General features: G+C 40.8%; 1 protein-coding gene across 2 annotated transcripts; it reads right to left on the bottom strand.

The window, feature by feature from the left end:
* Window positions 1-15,048: 15,048 nt before the first annotated feature.
* On the bottom strand, window positions 15,049-24,499 carry LOC139447616 (uncharacterized). 2 transcript variants are annotated; one of them, XM_071229023.1, is made up of 2 exons: window positions 24,459-24,499; window positions 15,049-17,169 (listed from the first exon to the last, which is right to left on the bottom strand). In XM_071229023.1, the coding sequence occupies exons 1-2, from the start codon at window positions 24,469-24,471 to the stop codon at window positions 15,932-15,934; spliced, it is 1,251 nt and encodes a 416-aa protein (XP_071085124.1). In that variant the 5' UTR covers window positions 24,472-24,499; the 3' UTR covers window positions 15,049-15,931. The 2 variants fall into 2 exon arrangements, with proteins under 2 accessions (XP_071085124.1, XP_071085125.1); XM_071229024.1 differs by lacking the exon at window positions 24,459-24,499 and adding an exon at window positions 19,906-20,038.
* Window positions 24,500-26,128: the final 1,629 nt, after the last annotated feature.

The raw sequence follows: 26,128 nt of genomic DNA, 5'->3' as shown, positions 1-26,128 counted from the left end.
TTTAGTTAGTTTGAACACAATGATTTCGCCAACTGAAGTAGACCTATTTTCCTTTGCATATATATATATATATATATATATATATATATATATATATATATATATATATACATATATATATATATATATATATTGATATGCTTATATATTTAGTTTTTATGTTTTGATGTTTGATACAATCTAATGATATCTAGTTTAACCCCCTGGATGCCAGAGGGACATATATGTCCTTCCTCTACAACCCTCACTTTGAAGTCGAATAAAATTCAACATACACCATGCACACTAATACACATCACAGTTTTGAATAAGGTGGGAGATTCCCTGTTCTGTGATATCATTCATTGGCTTTTTAGGCCAAGCAAAAGTACAAAAAATGACCTCTGAAAATTAGATACTTCGTAAATGTCGCCATTTTTTACACATTACTAAATCACCACTCGCCGCGTTATTTACAGCATGTTTTGGAATCTAAATTTCGGATATTTACTCCGAGAAATGAATTTCAAAAATAGCATATTAGTGATCACGGGTATCTGTCCTTTATGAAATCACCAATGATCATTCCAAAACGTCTCCGATAACCCTAGAATCGTTTAGAATGTTTCGGAAAATACGCAAACACGAACGCCGAAGTGAACTTTCCGCCATATTGGATAGTGTTTACAAAATCACGTTTCAGGTACACCGGTTATGAGGCGCCTGTAACATCCCGTATATTTCAAACTTTGCTGCGATACACACATCCTTGAATTCCTCATACATTTTAGAATCGAATGAACAATGGTCTTTGTCACCAATACGAAGTGCCTGGATGAAATCAAGCAAAATAAGTCAGGTGTGAAAACGAACGCTGTGCTCGAAACACTGCGCTTGTTTGAAGTGTAAACAAAGCAAAATACAGATTTTACACACTGTAGCATTTTCTCCTCTTTTGAGCTATCCATTCGTCTATTCATTCAAAATATTGGCTCAACATTTGCAGAATATTAATGGGAAGAGAATCGTAGGAAGAAATAGGGAACTTAAAATAGATACATTGACAACTTCTGTTGAAAATATCAAATCATTGCAAAGTTACCGTCCTGTGTGACGCCATGACTGACGCAAAATCACGCACAACGACAACGGTATTTATCGGAATTTCTGACTATTTCGGTTTGTTTCAATGAAAATTATAACAACAAATAACAGTACATAGATTGTCAGAATGTTTCTGATTACTTACATGTCACATTTATGTAAATACGATCCCTGAATCAACGAAAGTCCCCTCGTAAAATCCCGCGTACTGTTGACAGTGAACACGCCATTTTGTAAAAGTCGGTCACAGGTAGTGATGTCATACGTCAACATTGTTGTACATATTTGATAATTTCTTTGAGGTGAAGGTCCTTGAATGAGAGTGCACACGATCATTGTATCATGCTGTTTACAGTTTCAGTTATGATGTATATTTTGCATATCTTTTATACATTTTTTTCACACAAATAGATTCTAATTTCACTTTGGACATTTGACAATGTTCAAAATGATATCATACGTAAATATCGGCCACAACATGTATGAAGGAACCTTTGATAATCTCCTGTTTGTTAGAACATTGTTTACATAACAATTGATAGTTTTTTTAGTGTGGCATACGATATTTTTCTTTCCTTTGGACAAGTGTTACAAGAAGTGTAAATGTAACTGCAGCATGTACGCATTTCTTGGGATGTGTAATAAGTCAATATTATAAGTTCATATTAGCAATGTCCATGAATAGCCGTTTCATTTTATTTTATAACTAAAACTGAATATAATTATTACTTTTACAAAAACAATTCGGTAAAATATATGCACACATTTCTGAAAGAACTGTCTTGGTTTTGGAAACTGTTTTTGATGTCGTTTGATACACAGAACAGTGATATCTAACGATTCGCCAGGTGCGCGTTAGTCACACACATTTTACGAATAGTTCCTCTCGTTTTGCATTATATAATCAATGGGTTCATCCTTTTTTCAATATTGTAATCACGGGATATTAAACTGTTTACTTAATTTCTCCAGGAATTTTAAAATGTATAAAATAAAATCCATGCCATGCTATACGATTATCCTGATAATTCTATACCAATATAATAGAGCTTTCTTCGAAACTTTTATAATGAACAAATATATGTCAAATACCGAATATAATTTTGGTTGTTTTGAAATATTCTTTTGTGTATTTCATAAAGTAAATTGATGCCAAACAGGTGCGTGTCCTGTCCAATTAAGATATAAGATAAACTATCTAATTGTTTACAGATTCAAGACATTATTTACTTGGTGAAAGCACTAATTTTATGTTGTGTCGAAAAAGCGTCAAATTCCGTTATACACATCGAGATTTTCAAAATCATGAACGAAAATTATGGGAGATATATATTAATCAAAATACCAGTGTCGTCTTTCTCCGACGTTATCAAAGACATATAACCAGCCATGACGTTAAAAGGAATGGTGTTCTTTTGGGGGTATTTCATTACATTTGATGATAAAGCTAGTGCTCCATTAATAATGGTGCAACATAACTCAAATTACACTTACACAATCAGGAGAATGTTGGAATATAAGGACTTAGTTATAGGTTAGATAGGGCCATCCATTTCTCTATTACCTCTTTTTTATGAAGTACGATTTCATGATTTCTTGTGGGTTTTATTTATAAGAAAACGTATACAGTTTCAATATCGATATTTGTGTTGGAATAGTTTCGTTCCTCGTGAACGAAACACAACGAAAATACATTGTCCTTACCCACAGCTAATTCTCACCAATTGACCTGAGTTACAATAACCTAGTGCTAAGCATAACGGAGTTATGCACCCTTTTCTTTGTACGTGTGTAACCTCTCGGTCGCCTTTTGACGTCATAGAGAAAAATCAGTTTTCGTCATTTACGGCATGCTATTTTTGGCATTGAATGTATGTCGTTATACATACGCATATAACTCCATTTGATATATAGTTATGTATTTCAGATATTAGGCAGTATTTTGTTCGCTGACAGTTTCCGTAAAGCTTCGAAATAAAAAAAATCGTTGCACAGTACTTTTATCGATGTGCGATAAAAAGCGAAGAAATTTACTGTTTTTCAACGCAGAATAAATTCTCGGACAACACTTAGAAGCGTATTTCTTTAAAACCGGTTTAATATTTGCAGTTAACTTAACCCCATCAAATAGGAAATTTAATATTCTCCACCTCTACGTAAGTTTATAACCAGAGGTAGATCCAGTGCCGCGTGAGCGCAATTCTCGCACAACCTTCACTTTTCCGATCTTAGGAAAATGTGCGTCAGAAAAAAAACTCGGCATCCAGAGGGTTAACAGACACACTGTATATATATATATATCTATATAATAAAATAATAAAGTCCACGTTAGTCCATCATCTTCTTTATATCAGTTTCATACATAGTACTTTCGCTGTCTCATGACAGCTCTTCAGTGTAACTGACATTGACATATAATGACGTCATACTTATGATTACGTCATAAATTACAACTGTGACGTCATAATGTATTTACACACTCCAGCGACGACACCAAGTAATTTAACAATTGTAGGGAGACATCTGAATTATAGTTTGATACAAAATACATTTACCAGTTTGCTGAGCCTGCAGTTGCATATTATAACAATTCTTTTCATATCTTCAGGGGGCACGGGTGGCCTAGTGGCCTGTGAAGCGTTTCGTTCCATGGGCACGCCAGAACCTATGATTGTGGGTTCGAATCCCGGTTCGCCCCTATCATGTTTCTAGGTTTGTCAACACCGAACCCGTGCTCATGGGTTTCACCGAAGTGGCAAACGTCTGAGACCTGCATCACTTAGGGTTTTCCTCCACCATTAAGCTGACACGCCGCGATATAACTGGAATACTGTTAAAAGCGGAGTTAAACCCAAATCATTCACTCAACAGTTTGTGTACAGGCTTGACACTTACGATAAAGGGAGATTAATGTTTTGTATGACAATAGTTCCGTCAAAGTGTTGTGTTCACTGCAATGAAAATATATTTCACACTGAAGTATATGATAAAAGGACACGCCGTGATATAACTGTAATACTGTTAAAAGCGGCGTTAAACCCAACTCACTCACTCACTCATATCTTCAGTCTACCATTTTCAAAATAATACAAGAATCCTTTAAAGCTACTTTATATGCATACATGTAAATACACAATGTATAAAGTCCACATTCACCTTTCACAACATGTGAAAAAAACTCCTAAAATTGTTTACAAGCAATCCCATGATACTATCAATTTCGTTACAATTTCCCCAACTCCTCTTACTCACCTCCTTTACATGGATGACCGCGAACTGTTTGCCAAAGGAGAATTCATACTAGAAAACACACACATTTCAGGAAGTGAAACAGGTCAGCCTGCTTTGTTCTGGATGGATTGAAGTCTGTTCAAATTTGGAATATAACACGTACTGTATATTTTTATCACTAAGAACGTTCCATACTGAGTTTAGATAACCAACTCACCTGTACAAATATGGCTCCATTCCGAAAACAATTCCACCGCTTGAAATGTTACTGCTCATAAGGTTGAATAATGAATAACAGTCAGTACTGACTGTAAAATTATTGTAATACCTGGCAGACCTACTGTGTGTCCTGAAAAGTGGTCTCTATGGGCGAATTATTTACCTGTGCCTCCCCACGGCTTGTGGAGTGCAACGAACTCTGCATTATACTGATCCATTCAGGGGTGTTCAGCACAAGCCACAAAGTTCCCAACATGTAGTTGTGAGCTATGATTCACTCAGACTCTGAGCACCATCAATCCGGACGTTGTGGTCGTCAATTGGGACATATATCCCATGATTGCCATGTCTAGGCGTCCTGCTTAACTTATCACAGATAGATTGTCTTTATTTACTCCAGTATTGAAGACCCATTATATAAGATAGATACATGAATATAGATTAAAACTAAACAATGTAGTTTCAGGTAATAGTGAAGGATGTGTGAAGAAATGCTGCCACTTGTTAACATAATGAGAGACTAGTAGTTTCGCCCCTTATCTCAAGCTCAAAGTCTTTCATGCAATCAATCAATCAATCATGCATCATCATTCGACGATAGGTCAACAAAGTAATTCACATCTGTGATATCAAAGATTTTGTTCGAACATTTCATTTCTTTCTTGCATATTAACATTACATGACATAAAATATGTTCGACAATGTCATGAGCTACCTATTTTGACCATATCAGACAAAACATAAAGCTTTGAAGGAACGCGTGTTGAAAGTTGCCAAATCATGGGTTGACCTTCTGATCTTAAACTAATATATCTTAACAGGTCCTGTCGGTCGCACATTTGTTTCACAAGCATTAAAAACTCTATATTTCGTATCGTTTCATTCATAAGACAAGTCTATTCACAGATAAATGGAACCTTACATTTAGCTATGTAATCATTCAAAACATGGAAAAGATTGTGTTAATGAACAAGGCGCAGCATGTTGAAACGGAGATTTTTAACATCTTTTGTCAAGGTCTAGTTGACATTTGTATTGCCCAAGTCAGCCAATAAATAGTTGTTTTGAAATAGAAATCACAGCTAGAAGGGGCACGGGTGGCCCAGTATAGTCTTAGGTGCCGCGATTCCCTGTGCAGCGTTGCGTCCCTTGGACACGCCAGAAACCTATGCTTGTGGGTTCGAATCCCGGTTCGCCCTGATTATGTTTTCAGGTTTGTCAGCACCATACCCGTGCTCTTGGGTTTTACCGAGGTAGTAAACGTCTGAGGCCTGCATCACGTCGGGCTTTCGTCCCACATTAAGCTTACACGTGGAGATATAAATGTAATACTGTTAAAAGCGGCGTTAAACGCAAATCGCGGCGCCTCAGACGACTGGGCCACCCTTGTCCTCCGACCCAGATAGTGACCCCGAGGTTAGCGGAGGCCGTAGCCAGGACAACCAAGCTGGCAAATGAGATCATTGATATATAATGTGACTGTGAGTCCAGACAGTGTTCATGGTATGTATTCATGTACGCTTTTGAAACCATATCAAAACTCTTTGTAAGGTACTAAATAATCATATAATCTCGAAGGCGCATTCACTGAAGGGTTCGGGCGACGTTACCTTGACCTGGTGTCAGTGCTTTAGATAAAAGGAAATTTCATTTTCTACGGGGCTTGTCACATTTCCATAACTGAAGACGTCATTTTTTTTCCAGAGATAAAGGAGTCTTCAAGCAAAGCCATTTCTTTTGTTATATGAATTGCAGTTTCGAAACCATACCTGGCATTTTCGTCTCCGCCGACCAGTGAATGCGAAGTAAAAAATCCATGTTAATGGTAGCCAAACTGACGTTGCATTGTAGCTTGGAGCATTTATCATAATACACATATACAAAAATTAGCATGATCATACAGGCAGATCGTGAGAACGTTTCTTGGAACACCCACGGTTTGAGCGTCTGCGTTGTGTTATAAGGTTAAAATGCGTCTCACAAACATTAGAAAATGGTAACAAATTGAACCGTTTTAGCTGCAATGATGAGTTGAATTAGATATACAAAGTTTATGACAGAGAACTTTAAGATCGAAAGGAATTAATAGATAAAAGACATTTCATATTTATCATTGGACTGGTTTAATGTTATCGTTTATTAGTTAATGAAACAAGCAGAGAGGTACTCATTTATAGCATCCGGAGTGAGTCACGAAATCAGTAAGAGTGACGATAAATCTGGCACGTAGGCTTCGGTATTTTTCCGATTACGTCCCACATGAGTTCATGGTCAGATCTAACTTTTAACGAATGAAAATGGGGTATTGTGACATGTGACAAAGACATGCCAGGCCCGAACACTATAAAATGATACCTTCAACATCAGGAGAGGAGAGCGCGGTTTGCAATCGATCGAGTCAAATTCTGATCGATCTAAGTTCTCCCCAGATAGATGGCTGAGAGTAAGTAAAACTATGTGAGTATAAAGCTGGTGTTGCGTTTCTTTATTATGCGAGTATGAATGTTGATGGAGACAATTTGGAGTGAGCATCGTTTGACCAATCACTCCTTGACTGAGCTGATCCGATGCCCACAACGCGAGTTGCGCAGTCATGGTTTAGCTGACCATGATGACCAAGCACCGCAATACTTTTAGTAACTGTAGTAGGTTCGCACTGGACACATGAAAGCAGTAACAACAGTTGTCTAGAGAATACAGCTTCTATCGGGAGACGTCCATTTACATCATAGAGAGATACCTATCCGAATAAACCCGACTTTTTTGCCTGTTTCCTGGATGCAAGAATGAAGCACGTTACTCTTTCAGACGTTCAACTTTCACAAATTCTGGACTTTTGTTGACTTTGGTAGTGCCTTGTATTTATTACTGGTGACACAGTCATAATGCGATCTATTGTATCACATATTGTGTCAAATTGTATGGGGGGGGGGGGGGGGGGGGGGGGGGAGCACGTGTGGCCCAGTCGTCTAAAGCACCGTGATTCGCTGTGCAGAGTTGCGTCCATTGGGCATGACAGTAACCTGTGCTCGAATCCCGGTTCGCCCTGATTATGTTTCTAGGTTTGTCAGCACCATACCCGTGCTCGTGGATTTCATCGAGGTGGTAAACGTCTGAGACCTGCATCACTTCGGGCTTTCCTCCCACATTAAGTGAGTGAGTGAGTATGGTTTTACGCCGCTTTTAGCAATATTCCAGCAATATCACGGCGGGGGACACCAGAAATGGGCATCACACATTGTACCCATGTCGGGAATCGAACCCGGGTCTTTCGGCGTGACGAGTGAACGCTTTAACCACTAGGCTACCCGACCGCCCCCCAGATTAAGCCGACACGCCGCGATTTAACTGGAATACTGTTAAAATCGGCGTTAAACCTAACTCACTCACTCATGATTGTAAACCTTCTGTCTATTTCTAAATAATTTGTTGAGTGTTCATTGATCTTTTGTGGTTATTTACTGATTTCTTTGTTAATCATCGCGTTTCAATGTGAGAATCGACCCGTGAAGATCGGGGGTAGAATAGGTCTTATGCGAATAGGCGACTATGCTTGTCGTAAGAGGCGACTAACGGGATCGGGTGGTCAGGCTCGCTGACTTGGTCTATGCATGTCAACATATCCCAATTGCATGGATCGATGCTCATGAAGTCAATCACTGGATTGTCTGGTCCAGATAAACAGCTGTCATATAGCTGGAATACTGCGAAGTGCGGCGTTAAACAACAAACAAACAATGTGAAAATCAACTAGTCACATTTGTTATAGAAAAACAAAAGGTCACATCGCACTTAATGGTAATTTCAGTTGTAGGTTTGTCATTTCCTTTTTCAGCAAATAAAATATTTCGTTCGATTCCAGATACTTCGTATACTGCAAACGGTGTTTTTTAGCATATTTTTTTTACGTTTCTTTTGAATAATGTAAACGTGTGTAATTTGAGCATAAGGACGCGATTGAAAGGGTTATTTGCATGGCTCCTTTGGGATTATTGAAGACACAAAAAACCATGAATATGACAGTATATTTCACTCAAAACCTGGCAAATACCGATCTACATACAAAGTCCTGTATTGACTGCTCCTAAAAGGTCTCCTCGCATATGGCATACAAGTTCCCAGTCTTCTCATTGCTCCACAATGCTAATCTTTGTCTCTTCACTGCCGTATATTATTCGATTTCTCAGCTGCGTTAGGAGATTGTCAGCCATGGTTCTTTTATGTGTGTTTCTTTTGTCTGTTAAATTTTTATTTCGGCAAAGTACATGGGGTCAGCTGAAGCTGCAGGTTCATTTGTGTATGGTGTAAAGGGTACATTACACCAGGAGATCATAAGTAGCAGTGTTATAAAAACGGTCAGTGTTTGTAAAATGGTACATGTAAATTTCATGTTGAGATGTGTATCATAAAATCCGACAAAAATATATGTTTTAATCAAAGCATGTAGCTTGTGAGCTGGTCACAATTTGTAACAGTTCTTACTTCATTTTGTTATGTATTGTAGCTACCAGTCTACAATAGGCCTGTATAATGAATGGTCAGTGCTTTTATTGGAGAAACGTGTCGATCAATCTCCTTTTTTCAAGTTTGAAGCAAGGAGTTGTCATTCTACCGTCAATCTCTCGTGATGCGATCACAACCTTGGACTGTCGTCTCATGATTCCAATAGTGTCTGGATGGTTGTCAAGGGAAGATTGTTCCGCTCTTTAGTAAGACCATTGCCGAGTTCATGAAGAGTTGCCGAAAGGACAGGTGGTCGCGAGAGGACGTTCTGCAGGTCGTTCCACATGTGTTCGATAGGGTGGAGGTCTGATGATCAGGCTGGTCACTCCAAGCGGGGTAGAATTGGTTTCAGCAACCCATGCTTGCCCTAGGCAAAAGGCGACTACGCTTATCGTAAGAGACGACTGGTCAGGGTGGTCAGGCTCGCTGATTTGGTTGACACATGCCATCGTGTCCCAGTTGCGTGGATCGATACTCATGATGTCAATCACTGGCTTTTCTGCCCCAGACTCAATTAGTTACAGACCGCCGTCATATAGCTTGAATATTGCTGAGTGCGGTGTTAAACAACGAACCAAACCAAGCGGACAATGATCCCTGCTGTATATTGGCATCATATTTGAACCTGAGAAATATTTAACATTAAAGGAGAAATCCTTTTAACAAGTGATTTGTAAGTTTAGAATCTCTTTAGAATGTTTAAAAATACAAGATATTAGGAAGAAAAAAGACATTGACTATTCAAATATCATGTGTATATATTGTAAATCAGGGTCTATTGAAGACCAGTTTCATGTTCTATTTATCTGACATGCCTTTGCTTCCCAAAGAGAGATGTTTTTCTTCCTTGTCTTTTCACTCACCACAATGTCCTCCCTGTATATGACATACCAGTCCCTTGTCTTCTCCCTGCTCCACAAGGTTCACCTTGTGTATGACATACCAGTCCCTTGTCTTCTCACTACTGCATAAGGTTCACCCTGTGTATGACATACCAGTCCATTGTCTTCTCACTGCTCCATAAGGTTCACCATGTGTATGACATACCAGTCCCTTGTCTTCTCCCTGCTGCACAAGGTTCACCTTGTGTATGACATACCAGTCCATTATCTTCTCACTGCTCTATAAGGTTCACCTTGTGTATGACATACCAGTCCCTTGTCTTCTCATTACTGCATAAGGTTCACCTTGTGTATGACATATCAGTCCCTTGTCCTCTCCCTGCTGCACAAGGTTCACCATGTGTATGACATACCAGTCCTTTGTCTTCTCACTACTGCATAAGGTGCACCTTGTGTATGACATACCAGTCCCTTGTCTTCTCCCTGCTGCATAAGGTTCACCTTGTCTATGACATACCAGTCCCTTGTCTTCTCCCTGCTGCATAAGGTTCACCTTGTATGACATACCAGTCCCTTGTCTTCTCACTGCTTCATAAGGTTCACCTTGTGTATGACATACCAGTCCCTTCTCTTCTCACTGCTGCACAAAGTTCACCTTGTGTATGACATACCAGTCCCTTGTCTTCTCCCTGCTGCATAAGGTTCACCTTGTATGACATATCAGTCCCTTGTCTTCTCACTGCTTCATAAGGTTCACCTTGTGTATGACATATCAGTCTCTTGTCTTCTCACTGCTGCATAATGTTCACCTTGTGTATGACATACCAGTCCCTTGTCTTCTCACTGCTGCATAAGGTTCACCTTGTGTATGACATACCAGTCCCTTGTCTTCTCACTGCTGCATCATGTTCACCCTGTGTATGACATACCAGTCCCTTGTCTTCTCACTGTTGCATAATGTTCACCTTGTGTATGACATACCAGTCCCTTGTCTTCTCACTGCTCCATAAGGTTCACCTTGTGTATGACATACCAGTCCCTTGTCTTCTCACTGCTGCATAAGGTTCACTTTGTGTATGACATACCAGTCCCTTTGTCTTCGCACTGCTCCATAAGGTTCACCTTGTGTATGACATACCATTCCATTGTCTTCTCACTGCTCTATAATGTTCACCTTGTGTATGACATACCAGTCCCTTGTCTTCTCACTACTCCATCAGGTTCACCTTGTGTATGACATATCAGTCCCTTGTCCTCTCCCTGCTGCACAAGGTTCACCATGTGTATGACATACCAGTCCCTTGTCTTCTCACTACTGCATAAGGTGCACCTTGTGTATGACATACCAGTCCCTTGTCTTCTCCCTGCTGCACAAGGTTCACCTTGTGTATGACATACCAGTCCCTTGTCTTCTCCCTGCTTCATAAGGTTCACCTTGTATGACATACCAGTCCCTTGTCTTCTCACTGCTCCATAAGGTTCACCTTGTGTATGACATACCAGTCCCTTGTCTACTCACTGCTCCATAAGGTTCACTGTGTGTATGACATACCAGTCCCTTGTCTTCGCACTGCTCCATAAGGTTCACCTTGTGTATGACATACCAGTCCCTTGTCTTCTCACTGCTCTATAATGTTCACCGTGTGTATGACATACCAGTCCCTTGTCTTCGCACTGCTCCATAAGGTTCACCCTGTGTATGACATACAAGTCCCTTGTCTTCTCACTACTGCATAATGTTCACCTTGTGTATGACATACCAATCCCTTGTCTTCTCACTCCTCCATAAGGTTCAACTTGTGTATGACATACCAGTCCCTTGTCTTCTCACTGCTGCATAAGGTTCACCTTGTGCATGACATACCAGTCCCTTGTCTTCTCACTGCTGCATAAGGTTCACCCTGTGTATGACATACCAGTCCCTTGTCTTCTCACTGCTGCATAATGTTCACCTTGTGTATGACATACCAGTCCCTTGTCTTCTCACTGCTGCATAATGTTCACCTTGTGTATGACATACCAGTCCCTTGTCTTCTCACTGCTCCATAAGGTTCACCTTGTGTATGACATACCAGTCCCTTGTCTTCTCACTGCTCCATAAGGTTCACCTTGTGTATGACATACCAGTCCCTTGTCTTCGCACTGCTCCATAAGGTTCACCTTGAGTATGACATACCAGTCCCTTGTCTTCTCACTGCTCTATAATGTTCACCGTGTGTATGACATACCAGTCCCTTGTCTTCTCACTGCTCCATAAGGTTCACCTTGTGTATGACATACCAGTCCCTTGTCTTTGCACTGCTCCATAAGGTTCACCTTGAGTATGACATACCAGTCCCTTGTCTTCTCACTGCTGCATAAGGTTCACCTTGTGTATGACATACCAGTCCCTTGTCTTCTCACTGCTGCATCATGTTCACCCTGTGTATGACATACCAGTCCCTTGTCTTCTCACTGCTGCATAATGTTCACCTTGTGTATGACATACCAGTCCCTTGTCTTCTCACTGCTCCATACGTTTCACCTTGTGTATGACATACCAGTCCCTTGTCTTCGCACTGCTCCATAAGGTTCACCTTGTGTATGACATACCAGTCCATTGTCTTCTCACTGCTTTATAAGGTTCACCTTGTGTATGACATACCAGTCCCTTGTCTTCTCACTGCTGCACAAGGTTCACCTTGTGTAAGACATACCAGTCCCTTGTCTTCTCATTGCTCTATAATGTTCACCGTGTGTATGACATACCAGTCCCTTGTCTTCGCACTGCTCCATAAGGTTCACCCTGTATATGACATACAAGTCCCTTGTCTTCTCACTGCTGCACAAGGTTCACCTTGTGTATGACATACCACTCCCTTGTCTTCTCCTTGCTGCATAAGGTTCACCTTGTATGACATATCAGTCCCTTGTCTTCTCACTGCTTCATAAGGTTCACCTTGTGTATGACATATCAGTCCCTTGTCTTCTCACTGCTGCATAATGTTCACCTTGTGTATGACATACCAGTCCCTTGTCTTGTCACTGCTGCATAAGGTTCACCTTGTGTATGACATACCAGTCCCTTGTCTTCTCACTGCTGCATCATGTTCACCCTGTGTATGACATACCAGTCCCTTGTCTTCTCACTGCTGCATAATGTTCACCTTGTGTATGACATACCAGTCCCTTGTCTTCTCACTGCTCCATAAGGTTCACCTTGTGTATGACATACCAGTCCCTTGTCTTCTCACTGCTCCATAAGGCTCACCTTGTGTATGACATACCAGTCCCATGTCTTCGCACTGCTCTATAAGGTTAACCTTGTGTATGACATACCACTCCCTTGTCTTCTCACTGCTGCACAAGGTTCACCTTGTGTATGACATACCAGTACCTTGTCCTCTCCCTGCTGCACAAGGTTCACCCTGTGTATGACATACCAGTACCTTGTCCTCTCCCTGCTGCACAAGGTTCACCCTGTGTATGACATACCAGTCCCTTGTCTTCTCACTACTGCATAAGGTGCACCTTGTGTATGACATACCAGTCCCTTGTCTTCTCACTGCTCCATAAGGTTCACTGTGTGTATGACATACAAGTCCCTTGTCTTCGCACTGCTCCATAAGGTTCACCATGTGTATGACATACAAGTCCTTTGTCTTCTCACTACTGCATAATGTTCACCTTGTGTATGACATACCAGTCCCTTGTCTTCTCACTGCTCTATAAGGTTCACCCTGTGTATGACATACCAGTCCCTTGTCTTCTCACTACTGCATAAGGTTCACCTTGTGTATGACATACCAGTCCCTAGTGTTTTTCCCTGCTCCACAAGCTTGTTATAACGGTGCTAAGTGTATTCACCGTTCCATCTCCAGCTTCTGTGACGAACTTCTTTTTCCTGCTTGACATTAAATTATTAACTGCACATTTATTAAATGACCATATTCATTATATGTTTGCAGAAATATAACATAGCTACGCGATAAATCGCAAAAAACGAAGCGCTATGATAAAATAGTGTTCTATCATGACGTCATTTCTGGAAAATCGAATATGCGCCCGCAACTTGATGATATCGTAAATAGTACGACGTTATTTTTAAGAGGGAGTTTCTATTGAATTGTTCCCCATAGATGTAGCGGATAGCACAGATGAACGCAAAGGAATAACGATCGCACCCAAATAATGGGAGAGATATGACAATTCGGGGAGTCATCATTATTTAAATACGGGTAAATGATTTTAAAGCTTGTACAATTTATTGACATCCTTAATAAAGCAGTACAAAATGTTGATATCCCGTATACGTAATAATCCACTCGTGGTTTATTCTCCCTGCTGTGTTTTATTGTACGATATGCTACTCCCATTCGTCAATTATTTCTTAAGTAAAGATAAATACACAGACATTCATCACTAACGAACGGAGTTACAAGATTAAAGCACAACTAAACACGATCTAGATAAGTACACATTGTTTCGCTTGTCCTGAGGAGGAATACATCTGGACGACAGTAGTCCATCAGCTGTGTGAATATGATGAGGGTCCAGGAAATACTGCAATACCACACTAATTAACAATACTTTACCATGTCTTAAAAGATTGGTCAATCAGAGGTTTCAATTCCAAATACAATGTCTACCAGGTATAAACTTGCAGGACACATGTTAGGGACAAAATCCTGTCCATAATCACGAGAAATACGATTCCTGTTATTTCTTAAGCATGTGTTTATGAATTGCAATGAAATAATGGTGCTGCCATGTGTTGACGAAAAGGCAAACGTAACAAACACCTGCAAAGGCAGGTTTCATCATTCACCTGAAAAATACACTGGGACAAGATAAAATTAGGAATTGTACGGACATCGATTTTGTCACTGGTGCGTCAAACGTAGAACGCGTGTGCCTTCTATGGAATGGACCACGCGTCCTCCGACTGGTCCCAATGCATGAAGTTCCATGAAATAGCTTTTCGCGCATTCGTATTCATCTTATTCATTTATTTATTTCAGTACGTTGAGGTTCTTCCGGAGACTGGGGCTTAGTACAGACTGATCCAGTGTATTAGTGGATATGATTTGTGAGACGTTATACTGAAAATATAATCTTTATATCATATTGCCATTTCGACAGCACCTGCTGTCGGCGACCTTGACATTAATTATCACAGCAGTAACACAGAAACTATTGCTCCGTTTATTGAGGTAGATTTTACATGGATACAAATTCACTCAATGCATCTTGCCATAAATACCATCACACCAAGAACAATTTCGAGATTAAACATTCAATATGTCCGTAGGAACTCTTCTTAAATGCTCCAATACTGTTGAATTGTGGCGGCTGTGATCAGCTTACAGGACACATTATTTCAGTTATATCCCTGTGTGACTGCTCAATGTCAAGAGGAATGCCAACGGTTAAAAAGGTCATTGACAATTCCTACTTTGATCTCAAGGTTGGTTGGTTGGTTTGTTGTTTAACGTAGCACTCAGCAATACTCCAGCTATATGACGGTGGTCTGTAAAAAATCGTGTCTGGACCAGACAATCCAGTGATTAATTTCATGAGCATCGATCCACCCAATTGGGATCGATGACATGCATCAACCAAGTCAGCGAGCCTGACCACCCGATCCCTTTAGTCGCCTTTTACGACAAGCATAGTCACCTTTTATGGCAAGCATGGGTTGCTGAAGACCTTTTCTACCCCGGAATCTTGATCTCCAGGATCGTCAGCAGGACGAAACTGGGATTCGAAATCGAAGTGTAGCAGCTCTAATCTTATACCTGTTCCCATTATAGAAATATTGCCCTGTATTCCCCTTGAAGATATGCTTGTAATTAAGAACCTTGCCAGTATGTCAATAAAGGAACTGGGACCACTTAAGTATGAAATACATTTTCTACTGTAGAATAATTATGTTTCACGGTTTTTCATCGCCATACTCGTGCTCATGTGTTTCACGGGTGGTCAGCCTCAGTACCGACTCAGAGTTGAAGCTGATATGTCGTGATATAAACCCGTTAAACCCAAATCACATTCCTCTGAAAGGTTTGTCATCATCAATTATTGATTTGTTCATAAGGGGGCGGAGCGCTAGAATCAACCTCTTCGTATTTCGGTGGCTGAGGCACCTCAGCCCTGGGTCTCCCTGCCAATAAGGATGTCCTCTCGTTCGGGAAACGAGACAACACGCGACGAGGAGGTCTTATTTGTCGGAGGCCGTTGCTTCGTGGATCCTTGCAACATGTATACACGAAAGCAGTTAAAAGACAACTCAAGAACAGCGGACATGCACAGAAGGCTAGGACGTAAACCCATGACCTTGCGTTGCATGTTGTTGTTATCGATAAATCATCCGGAAAACTGTCATCCGATATATGGTACACGATGACCTGGTTTGAATCCAGGTCAAGGTCAAAGTCACAGTTTATACTGTTCAAGCACCTGTCTGTATATCCATTCGTATTATACAGTGTCCTCTTTAATATGAATTGTGCCGTCATCCAAGCGTCGTAGATGCTGTTTTTGTAGACGAAGTAGTAGTCGTCGGACGTTGATGCGTTCAACGTATAATGGTCCATAGAGCCTTGACAGCTTTTAGTCACAATCCTGTCCTGAATAAAACAGTCCGAACAAAAGTTGTCTCTTTTCCACGTGTTAAAGTTGTCTTCACCTTTCATAATATAGAGATTTACATTGGTATCTGCGCACGACATTACATTCATGACAGATCCTTCCAAAAGGTAAAAATTCCAGTAGTTGTAATCTCCATTTAGAATATATACTGAGTCTCTCTGTTGGTATTTCTGTATCTGATCTGTGTCAACGTCTGGCTGTGTGTTAAACAGATACGCCGAAAACTCAGCGGTCGAGTCCAGAGTGAGGCTGTCACAGAAAAGAGTTGATATCTTCCTGTTAACAATACGCATATCAGTTGGAGTCACGTCCTGTTCGAAAGGACCGAACACGCTTAGAGCACACACCATCGCCCCAACCACTGCCAACACAAAACAGTATGTCCATATGATCTGAGCACGTTTTGCACGTGTCATCTGTCGCAGACAAAACAGGTAACCAAGAAAATAGCAAGCTCCACAACAGCACTTCAAACAACACTCGTCACATTGCTCGGGGCTACTGCTTGACCAGTGGTCTATTCGTGTATAGATGGCGTTGTACTCTCCACTATAGGTGGCGCTGCTTCCGAGAAACACGGAAGTACTATCCGAGTCGAGCCCGCCAGGTTGGTTTGAGTTGTTTGCCATGATTGGACGTTTAACATCGGTGAGGTTTGGCTCTGGAAAAATATAAGGGAATAAAACATGATTAGCGGAACAAATGCCATTTTATTTAGTTCCTACATCACTTCTTGGGTGGGGTAGTCTGGTGGGTAAAGCTATCGCTCAACACGCCAAAGTCAAGGGTTGGATTTCCCACATGGGTACAATGTGTAAGGCCGCCGCTGTGATATTACCGGAATATTGCTAAAAGCGGCTAAAAAACCAGATTCGTTCATATCACTTCCTTTGTGGGTACCGCATAAACACAAATAATTAGATTCTAAAAAGATTTGTTGATTCAACAATGCTCTGTTCAGAACGTTTATAGAATAAGACTCGTATTGCACTAAACTCACTCTTGATTGTCAAGGGTCGTCGGTCTGTAGTATATCGATCCAATGGGTATAATGTAATGATACACTTGATTGGGGCTGCAGGAAACGAGATGCAACACGCCTGAGCTGAGAACAGTTTAACACGTAGGTCAGTATATCTGTATTATGGTACAAAACATATGTACAACTGGACAAATTCATCTCTCGAAACAAGAAACAGTTACCCCATAACAAGATCTGAACACTCTGGCACAATGCCGGCGAACCATAACAAAACCACAGGTTACCAGTACAACCCACATGTGATACAATTTAACACACCTACATGAAGTGTCCCGGCACTACACACCTGCGTCACGGTACAACGCACTGGAACCGAAATACATTCACATAGATGTACCACAATAAAACACATGTACGACAATCTACACACGTAGCATGGTACAACACACCTGTACAATAATAAAACACATGCACGACAAACAACACACGGACCTTGGTACAACACACCTGTACAACAATAAAACACATGTACGACAAACTACACACGGACCTTGGTACGACACACCTGTACCACAATAAAACACATGTACGACAAACTATACACGGACCTTCGTACGACACACCTGTACCACAATAAAACACATGTACGACAAACTACACATGGACCTTGGTACGACACAGCTGTACCACAATAAAACACATGTACGACAAACTATACACGGACCTTTGTACGACGCACCTGTACCAACCACGATGATACACCTGTACCACGGTACAAAACACATGCACTTCTGTATAACACGTACGTACCACGATACAAGAAACAACCTGTTCGACAATACGCTCAAATACGACAAAACTCAACACGCTTCTACAACAATAAAAACATACATGGACATGCTACAAGACACCTGTATTACAATCAAACACAGCTGTACCACGCTAATACAACTGTACGACGGCAACACATATGCACCACGAGATAATACAATGTCATATGAACAACGATACAAGACATATGTACTACATTAACACAACAGTACAACTCACCTATACCAGGGTACAATACACCTGCACAACGGAACATACACCTATGCCACGATAAAACACCTGTACCACAATGCCACACACATGTACTACGGTACAAGAGACAAAATGAACCACGGTACAACAGACACGTTACGCATTAACTGTGGCAAAGGCAAGGCGAGATTGTGAGGACGTACTGAATATACAACATGTCCGATAAGGGCGACATTTGTCCACATCGACAACCAGAGATCGTGATAATGCAGGTGGCTACACATCATATCTGCACGTATGTAGAGAAGTAAGACACATTAATTTCCTCACAGTTAATAAATGTAGTCAACATGTTGTTTGTTTGTTGTTTAACGCCCCTTAGCAACATTCCAGTGACCTGTAAAGAATCTAGTATGGACCGAACCATCAATGAGCATCGATCCAAGCAATTGGTATACGATGGCATGTGTCAACCAAGTCACCGAGTCTGACCATCTGATCAAGTTTGTCAACGCTTGCGACAGGCATAGGCTGCTGAGGACATTTAGTCTTACCCGGAAGTGTTCGAGGCGTATGTATTGATAGTTGAATTTTAAAATACCTTTGACAGAAAGGTAAATAATTCGTACGTGACACAACTGTTCACATGTCATTGTGAGTGAGTGAGTGAGTATGGTTTTACGCCGCTTTTAGCAATCTTCCAGCAATATCACGGCGGGGAACACCAGAAATGGGCTTCACACATTGTACCCATGTCGGGAATCGAACCCGGGTCTTCGGCGTGGGGTGCGAACGCTTTAACCGCTAGGCTACCCGACCGCCCCACATGTCATTGAGAATATTTATAAAATTAAAGTCCATCGCTCATTTAGAAATCCGCACACCCCCTAAAGGTAGGAGAGTATTAATATATAATTAAAATTCAATTAAAATATAATTAAATATACATGAGTAGCGCACTCATAGGCATAGCTAATTTTACAACCAGAACTCCAGATTTGGAAGTTTGTTGTTCGATTGTTGTTTAAGGCCGCACTCGAAAATATTCCAGCTATAAAACGGCGATATGTAAATAATCGAATCTAGGCAAGGCGAACTAGTGATTGATATTGTGAGCAATGATAAGGCTCAACTAAATACAATGTCTATAATTGAATAAAAATTTATTTTTTTTAAAATAGAAAAACACAATGTCTATGTTTAGCTATAGTATATTTACAATCCTAAAACATTCGCTTGATAACACAGACCCGTGGTAAATGTATCCGTTTCTCGCTTTTCCGTTACTCATGCCGAAGTTTAGCGGAATGTAAAAGAGTTTCTGTCAGAATAAACTATTCAACCTTTACGCTGTTACATTATGTACCTACAAATACACCAGGTAATACATACAAGTCACACTCCTGCATCCCCCAGGCTGAAGTATATCAATACACCATGACAAGGGGCCTACTTCCACAATGTGGTTGCCCTGGCTCCTGTTTCTTCCGCCTGGCCCTACACTCGAGAAAGTGTCGCAAACTGACTCCGTTGACTGTGTGCTGATTAACTGCACGCGATGGTCACGAGACAATGCCCACGAGTAGTGATAAAACCATAGCTGATATTTGCACGTGATATATCATCTCGCTGTACTTATGATATCACGACCACTTGAGTTATACAGCGATATACACCGCTTGATAACACAGCGATATCGCTGGTGTGTACACAGCTCCTTGTGACGACATGTGATTTGACGAGTTGAAATGTCTCATCAAGGGCGCTGTAGTGGAGTTGGTTATGAACGTTGCACAACATTGTCGCGTATCGCTAACTACACAATGAGAAAGTTAATAATAGTATAGATGTAATAATCGTTGGTAAATAACAATGAACTAGCATCCAACGCCACAACAAAACATTTTTTCAAATGTTGTTATTGCCGTCAGCTATATTGCAGCTGTGATCTGGTTGCGTCAAATAACATTTGTGTGAACAATGTTTTCAGATGTAACCTTTATATGGCTGTCCAAAATGACGAAGAGACATAAAGAAACCTCCCTCGGACACAATCTCTAACTTTTATGATTAAATTAAGTGAATAAAAATTAATAATTTGAAAATATTCTTTGCTTTTACATCAGATTCTGATCCTTGAAGATCCGGGGTAGAATAGGTCTTCAGCAACCCATGCTTCCCGTTAAAAGGCGACTGCTTGTCGTGAGAGGAGACTAACGGGATCGGGTGGTCAGGCTCGATGTTCATGATGTCAATACACTGGCTTGTCTGGTCCAGACTCGATTATTTACAGACCGCCGTCACATAGCTGGAATATTGCTGAGTGCGGCGTTAAACCACAATCAAACAAACAAACATCATATCCTTTAATCACACAAATCGCTCCGTTTCAGACCACATAGACAGAAATTTGATACACTCCTGATCTGATAGCAAACACATAGAGGCAAATATAAACCGAATATAGTCAGTGTTGTATTGACTTGACACCAGCAGTGTATGACACATCGTCGACCTGCGCGCACTTCCTACTCTCAGGAGGGTTGTCATGGCGCCGATCATCTGAACCAATCACAACACCGTATCGACAGTTATGTGACGTCAAAGGCCAACCTAACCTTAAATATCGTTGAACCAATCACAACACCGTAGGTACAGTAATGTAACGTCACAAGGCGACCTTACCTTAAACATCGTCTATCATGATTAAAATTGTATTCATTGTTATAATTATGTACTATTAAATGATAATGGCGACAGGGAAGCAGAGGGAATGTTTTTTGGATCATATGATATTCTTCTTCCTTTAATTACAATTTTTATCTAATTAACGCGATATCTTCAGTCCCTTAAGCGAAGTGAGGGAAAATGGGGTTAAACGTCGCGTCCAATATTATTGCACTTGTATAGCGACGTGAATGCACGTGTGTGTGTGGCTGCTTGTACTAGTCCGGAATGATGCCGATTTATAGTGCTAACCCACTGAGATACCATGCCGCAGTTTAACATGTATACCCCACTCAGACACAGTATACTGACCCCGAGCCGACCAGTCCTTGTTTTAGTGAGTGAGTGAGTGAGTTAATATTTCACGTCACATCGGCAGTATTTCAGCCATATCGTGACGAGAAGTACATTAATAATACATATATGTAGAATGAATAAAAACCTGTCAACGATGGACAGTAAAATAACTAGATTTATCACAGATTATGTTTAAAACTAGTAGATAGCCATCAAAATATAACATCATATGTAACAATACAAGATAAAAAAATGAGCTAGTGATCACCAGCCACTGAAAGTCCTTGTTTTAGCCCCTTAATGCCGAGCGCCAGACAGGGTAACAACAAGTACCATCTTTTAACGTCTTTTGGTATGACGTGGCAGAAACCATGACGATCCGGGGTAGAATCGGTCTTCAGCAACCCATGCTTGCCGTAAGAGGCGACTATGCTTGTCTTAAGAGCCGACTAACGGGATCGGTTGGTCAGACTCGCTGGCATGGTCGATTCATGTCATCGATCCCAATTGCGTGGATCGATGCTCATGATATCAATCACTGGATTGTCTGGTCCAGGTTACGATGGCAGGCAGTCAACACGATCTCCGAGTTTGACCATTTGATCAATTTGGTCGCCTCGTCCAACTATGACCATCATCATTATTTACGTGCAACTTCATCAATGGAATTCTGTACATATTAAACTAATTCCGGATAAATAGCGAAACACAATCCAGACACACACACATTGTTAGTCTGGACCCTGTTAATCAAGATACCCTAACTTCCGGACAGTTAATGTTGAGGACGTCAATACGTGATTAAAGTGAAATCACAAGAATTCATTATTTGTTTATACGGAAATGTTTTAACCCAGACTGGTTAATCGTATCGTCTGGATTAATGGGGTTTCACTGTACACGAGTGCAGGTTTTACACTATTAGCATTATTCCAATCTTATCAGTCCGGGGATCAACGGGCTTCACACAATGAGGGGCGGTCGGGTAGCCTAGTGGTTCAAGCGTTCGCTCGTCACGTCGAAGACCCGGGTTCGATTCCCGACATGGGTAATATGTTTTAAGCCCATTTCTTGTGTCTCCCTCCATGATATTGCTGGAATATTACTAAAAGCGGCGTAAAATCAAACAAATCAATGTATGGAGTCGAACTCTTTTCTACAGCGTGACGCGCAAACGCTTTAACCTCTGGTAGGCCCCGTAATATATATAGCAATGCTAATCTACACAATGGAACAGTTATAAACCTCATACAGCAATGTTACAAATGAATACATAGCAAAGAGTAATTTAATATTATTAAGTCAGCCTTAAAACAAGAAAGTCTTTTATCAAAAGAACAAAAAAAATGCCTCTCCGAACTAAACTAAGGTTTAAGACTATACGAGGGGAATGAACACGCGTAAACGTCCTACTATCGTGTATAATGAGGAAATGATGAACGTTTGAACTCTCAGCGGATCATAGCGACATGGAAGTACATACTTCTCAAAAGTGAACAGTTCTCGGAAACCGGTTGTAAATCAAAACTAGGATTGATCATTGCACGCAATGACCTACTTATGACTAGCGACGCAGTGCGTTGCAATTCCCACTCCAGCCTGACAGTAAATGGTCATTTTTAATAATATCCTTTCTTCTCGATGTCGACAAACTACCACAACAGCTGTACATAACTGACTAAAGGACGTCATAAAGAAAAGTATTGATGTGTAATTAGGTATTACGTACACGCATGCTAGATAGGTTATGAGTCGGCGATTGAGTATTGTATTACGCCGCTTGTAACAATACTCCAGCAATATCACGGCGGGGGACACCTGAAATGGGCTTCACACATTGTACCCTTGTTTGAAATCGAGTCCGAGTCTTCGGCGTGTTCAACACAAGGCACCCACGCCGCCTCTAGATGGGTTATGAGCGGTGAGGGAGGGGGTACGGTGTATAAAAATGAGCTTATATGTTATAGGCAATATATTTCGCTTGACATGTTGGATATCATGTAAAATGTTTTTGAAGATACATTCGGACCCTCCTTGCATTGTATGTCTTGAAACAAGGAGAGCGAAAAAAATTTCAGCCGCTAGCAAAAAGACCCCGGAATACTCTGCAGTTATGCTTGGCTGTCATTGCGACGGCGATCCCTTTGATGTTTTTTTTCTGTTTAGGGATACCCTCTCTGTACCCTTGTGGCCGAGAAGAACAAGCAATGCCAGGGTGCTTCTAAAAACACTACTCTCGGATACCGGATATTAATCAATACATTTTGTTCTGCGCGATTCATCATACCCCATACAATCACTCATCACACAGTTCATTCAGATACATAGTTTCAGATGGTGGAGTGAGTAAGTGAGTGAGTTAATATTTAACGTCACATCGGCATTATTTCAGCCATATCGTGACGAGAAAATGTATTATATTAAAAAAAATATATATTTAAATTGTATAAAAACCTGTCGTCGAAGGACAGTAAAATAACTAGATTTGTCACAGATTTTATTTAAAACTAGCACATAACCATAAAAATATAATACCATACGTAACAATACAAGATAAAAATGAGCTATAGATCGCAAGCTAGTGAAGAGAGATCACCATGCTAGGGGTCCATGGGGACTTACAGTACTTTTGCTACCTGCATGGACCTTCAGATGGTGGAATGGAGACGTAAATTAACTGACTGTATATCCTGGGCTGTGATATCAGGACAGCGAACAACACTAATCACGAACATGTACCCATTAATACAATAATCCAGACGAATAGTCATATCAGGTCATGTCCCTAGTTTGATAAAATTATAAACTCTTAACGTAATATTTATGAGTGTGTATTTGACAGCCTTTCAAACTCAAATAATCAAAATAAACATTAGTGTAGATAATCATTTTTAAAACAATTAAAATAAATAATGATTTACCTTGCACCATCATACATGGATCACCTTCAGCTAATGAACAGGTTCTGTTTACGCCGTCTACGTACTTTCATTTATATAAAAACCGGTATTGTACTTGCTAAGGAAGCCCCGCTGAGCGAGAACTGTATTGTGACGTCACAGAATGGGAATCCCCGTATCTGGGCTAACTCAGATCCACATTGGACGGTATGCGCGGTGTTTGATCAACTCTGTTATCAGTTTTCAGTCAATATAATCCTTTCAATGTATAAATCATTCATGCTGTTGTTTCGTCTTCGTCATTTAAAACCATGATCGGTATTCCATAACACGACGTTCTGTGTGTATTAATAGCACCTAATATACGTTATCCACAGGCGCTGGTTCATTGTTTTGTCGAGTCAGCATATCTCGAGGCAAAGTCCGGTTGCGTCGGTTTCAGATAGGGGGTGCGAGGTCATGTTCCTCTGAGGGTGTGAACGGGCTGTGTGCGGGTTGTTCTTAAAATGTTTACACTGTGATTGCCTCTGTTTATGGTTTGGTTTATTTGTCAACAATATTCCAACAAGATGACGGCGGCCTGAAAATAATCGTGTTTGTAATAAATATCCAAGTGACTGACGCCATGAGCATCATTAGCGTTTTGCACACGATGACATGCATCAACAAATTCAGCGAGCCTGCATTCAACCACCAAATTCATTCAAACGCCTCTTACGACAAACATATAGTGTGTGTGTAATCTAACGGGAATCCCCATCGGTGCGGTCAGTTCTTTAGTAGTTGGATATGATAATATACTCTTGTAAAAATATAATAAACAATGATATACCAAAAAAGAAACGCAAAAGGCGACAAACGTGATTGTCTGGTCCAGACCGCCGTCATATAGCTGGGATATTGCTGAGGTCGGCGTTAAACAACAAACCAACCAACCAACCAACTTTTGGCCATAAAAGCAAAATTAGTGGTGCAAGATGAAGAGGTTTAATGTGTTATACTGTCAGTGACAAATTTCCCGGATCAAACTGATCACAACAAAGACATTCAAACCATTAGTCGGGAAACACGTACGATTCGGAAAAATACGCATCCTGTTCATTAACAAAAGGGCCATGGTTTGGTCCATATCCAGGGCAATCTTACGACAGGACAACGCTCGTCCGCATACAGCACGGATCATAAGAGCCTGTCTACACAACAACGTTGATGTTCTCCCCTGGCTCTCCTGATCCCTGGATTTGAACCGGATAGAACACCTGGGGGATGAATTGGATAGACGGCTACATCGACGTCAACTACAACCACAGAAGTTGCAGCAGTTGGCTTTTGCGTTGCAGGCCGAGTGGCTACCATTCCCCAGGATGTAATTCGCATACTCGTCTCTTCAATGGGCAGGAGATGTCAGGCCGCTATCGATTCCAACGGGGTACATACGCGTTATTGATGGATGCTGACCTTTACCTTGGAGTTTTCCTATGTACCGAAACTGAGATGACTACAATCACCAAGTGTTCTCTCCTAAACATTTTGGCTCAATACCTTGTACGGTTCCTCGTATAAATGTATTTTCCTAACACACAAATATCTGGCTTTGCGTTTCTTTTTTTGAAAAGTATACATTAACATGGATGACAACTGATTTGTTAACGCAGTTGGACGTCATGCGCGCGCACACACGCACGCACACA

Source organism: Haliotis cracherodii, unplaced genomic scaffold (genome assembly GCF_022045235.1).
Source record: "Haliotis cracherodii isolate W230 unplaced genomic scaffold, xgHalCrac1.p SCAF_7, whole genome shotgun sequence".
Lineage (NCBI taxonomy): Eukaryota > Metazoa > Mollusca > Gastropoda > Lepetellida > Haliotidae > Haliotis > Haliotis cracherodii.
This window is presented reverse-complemented; position numbering and strand designations above follow the sequence as displayed.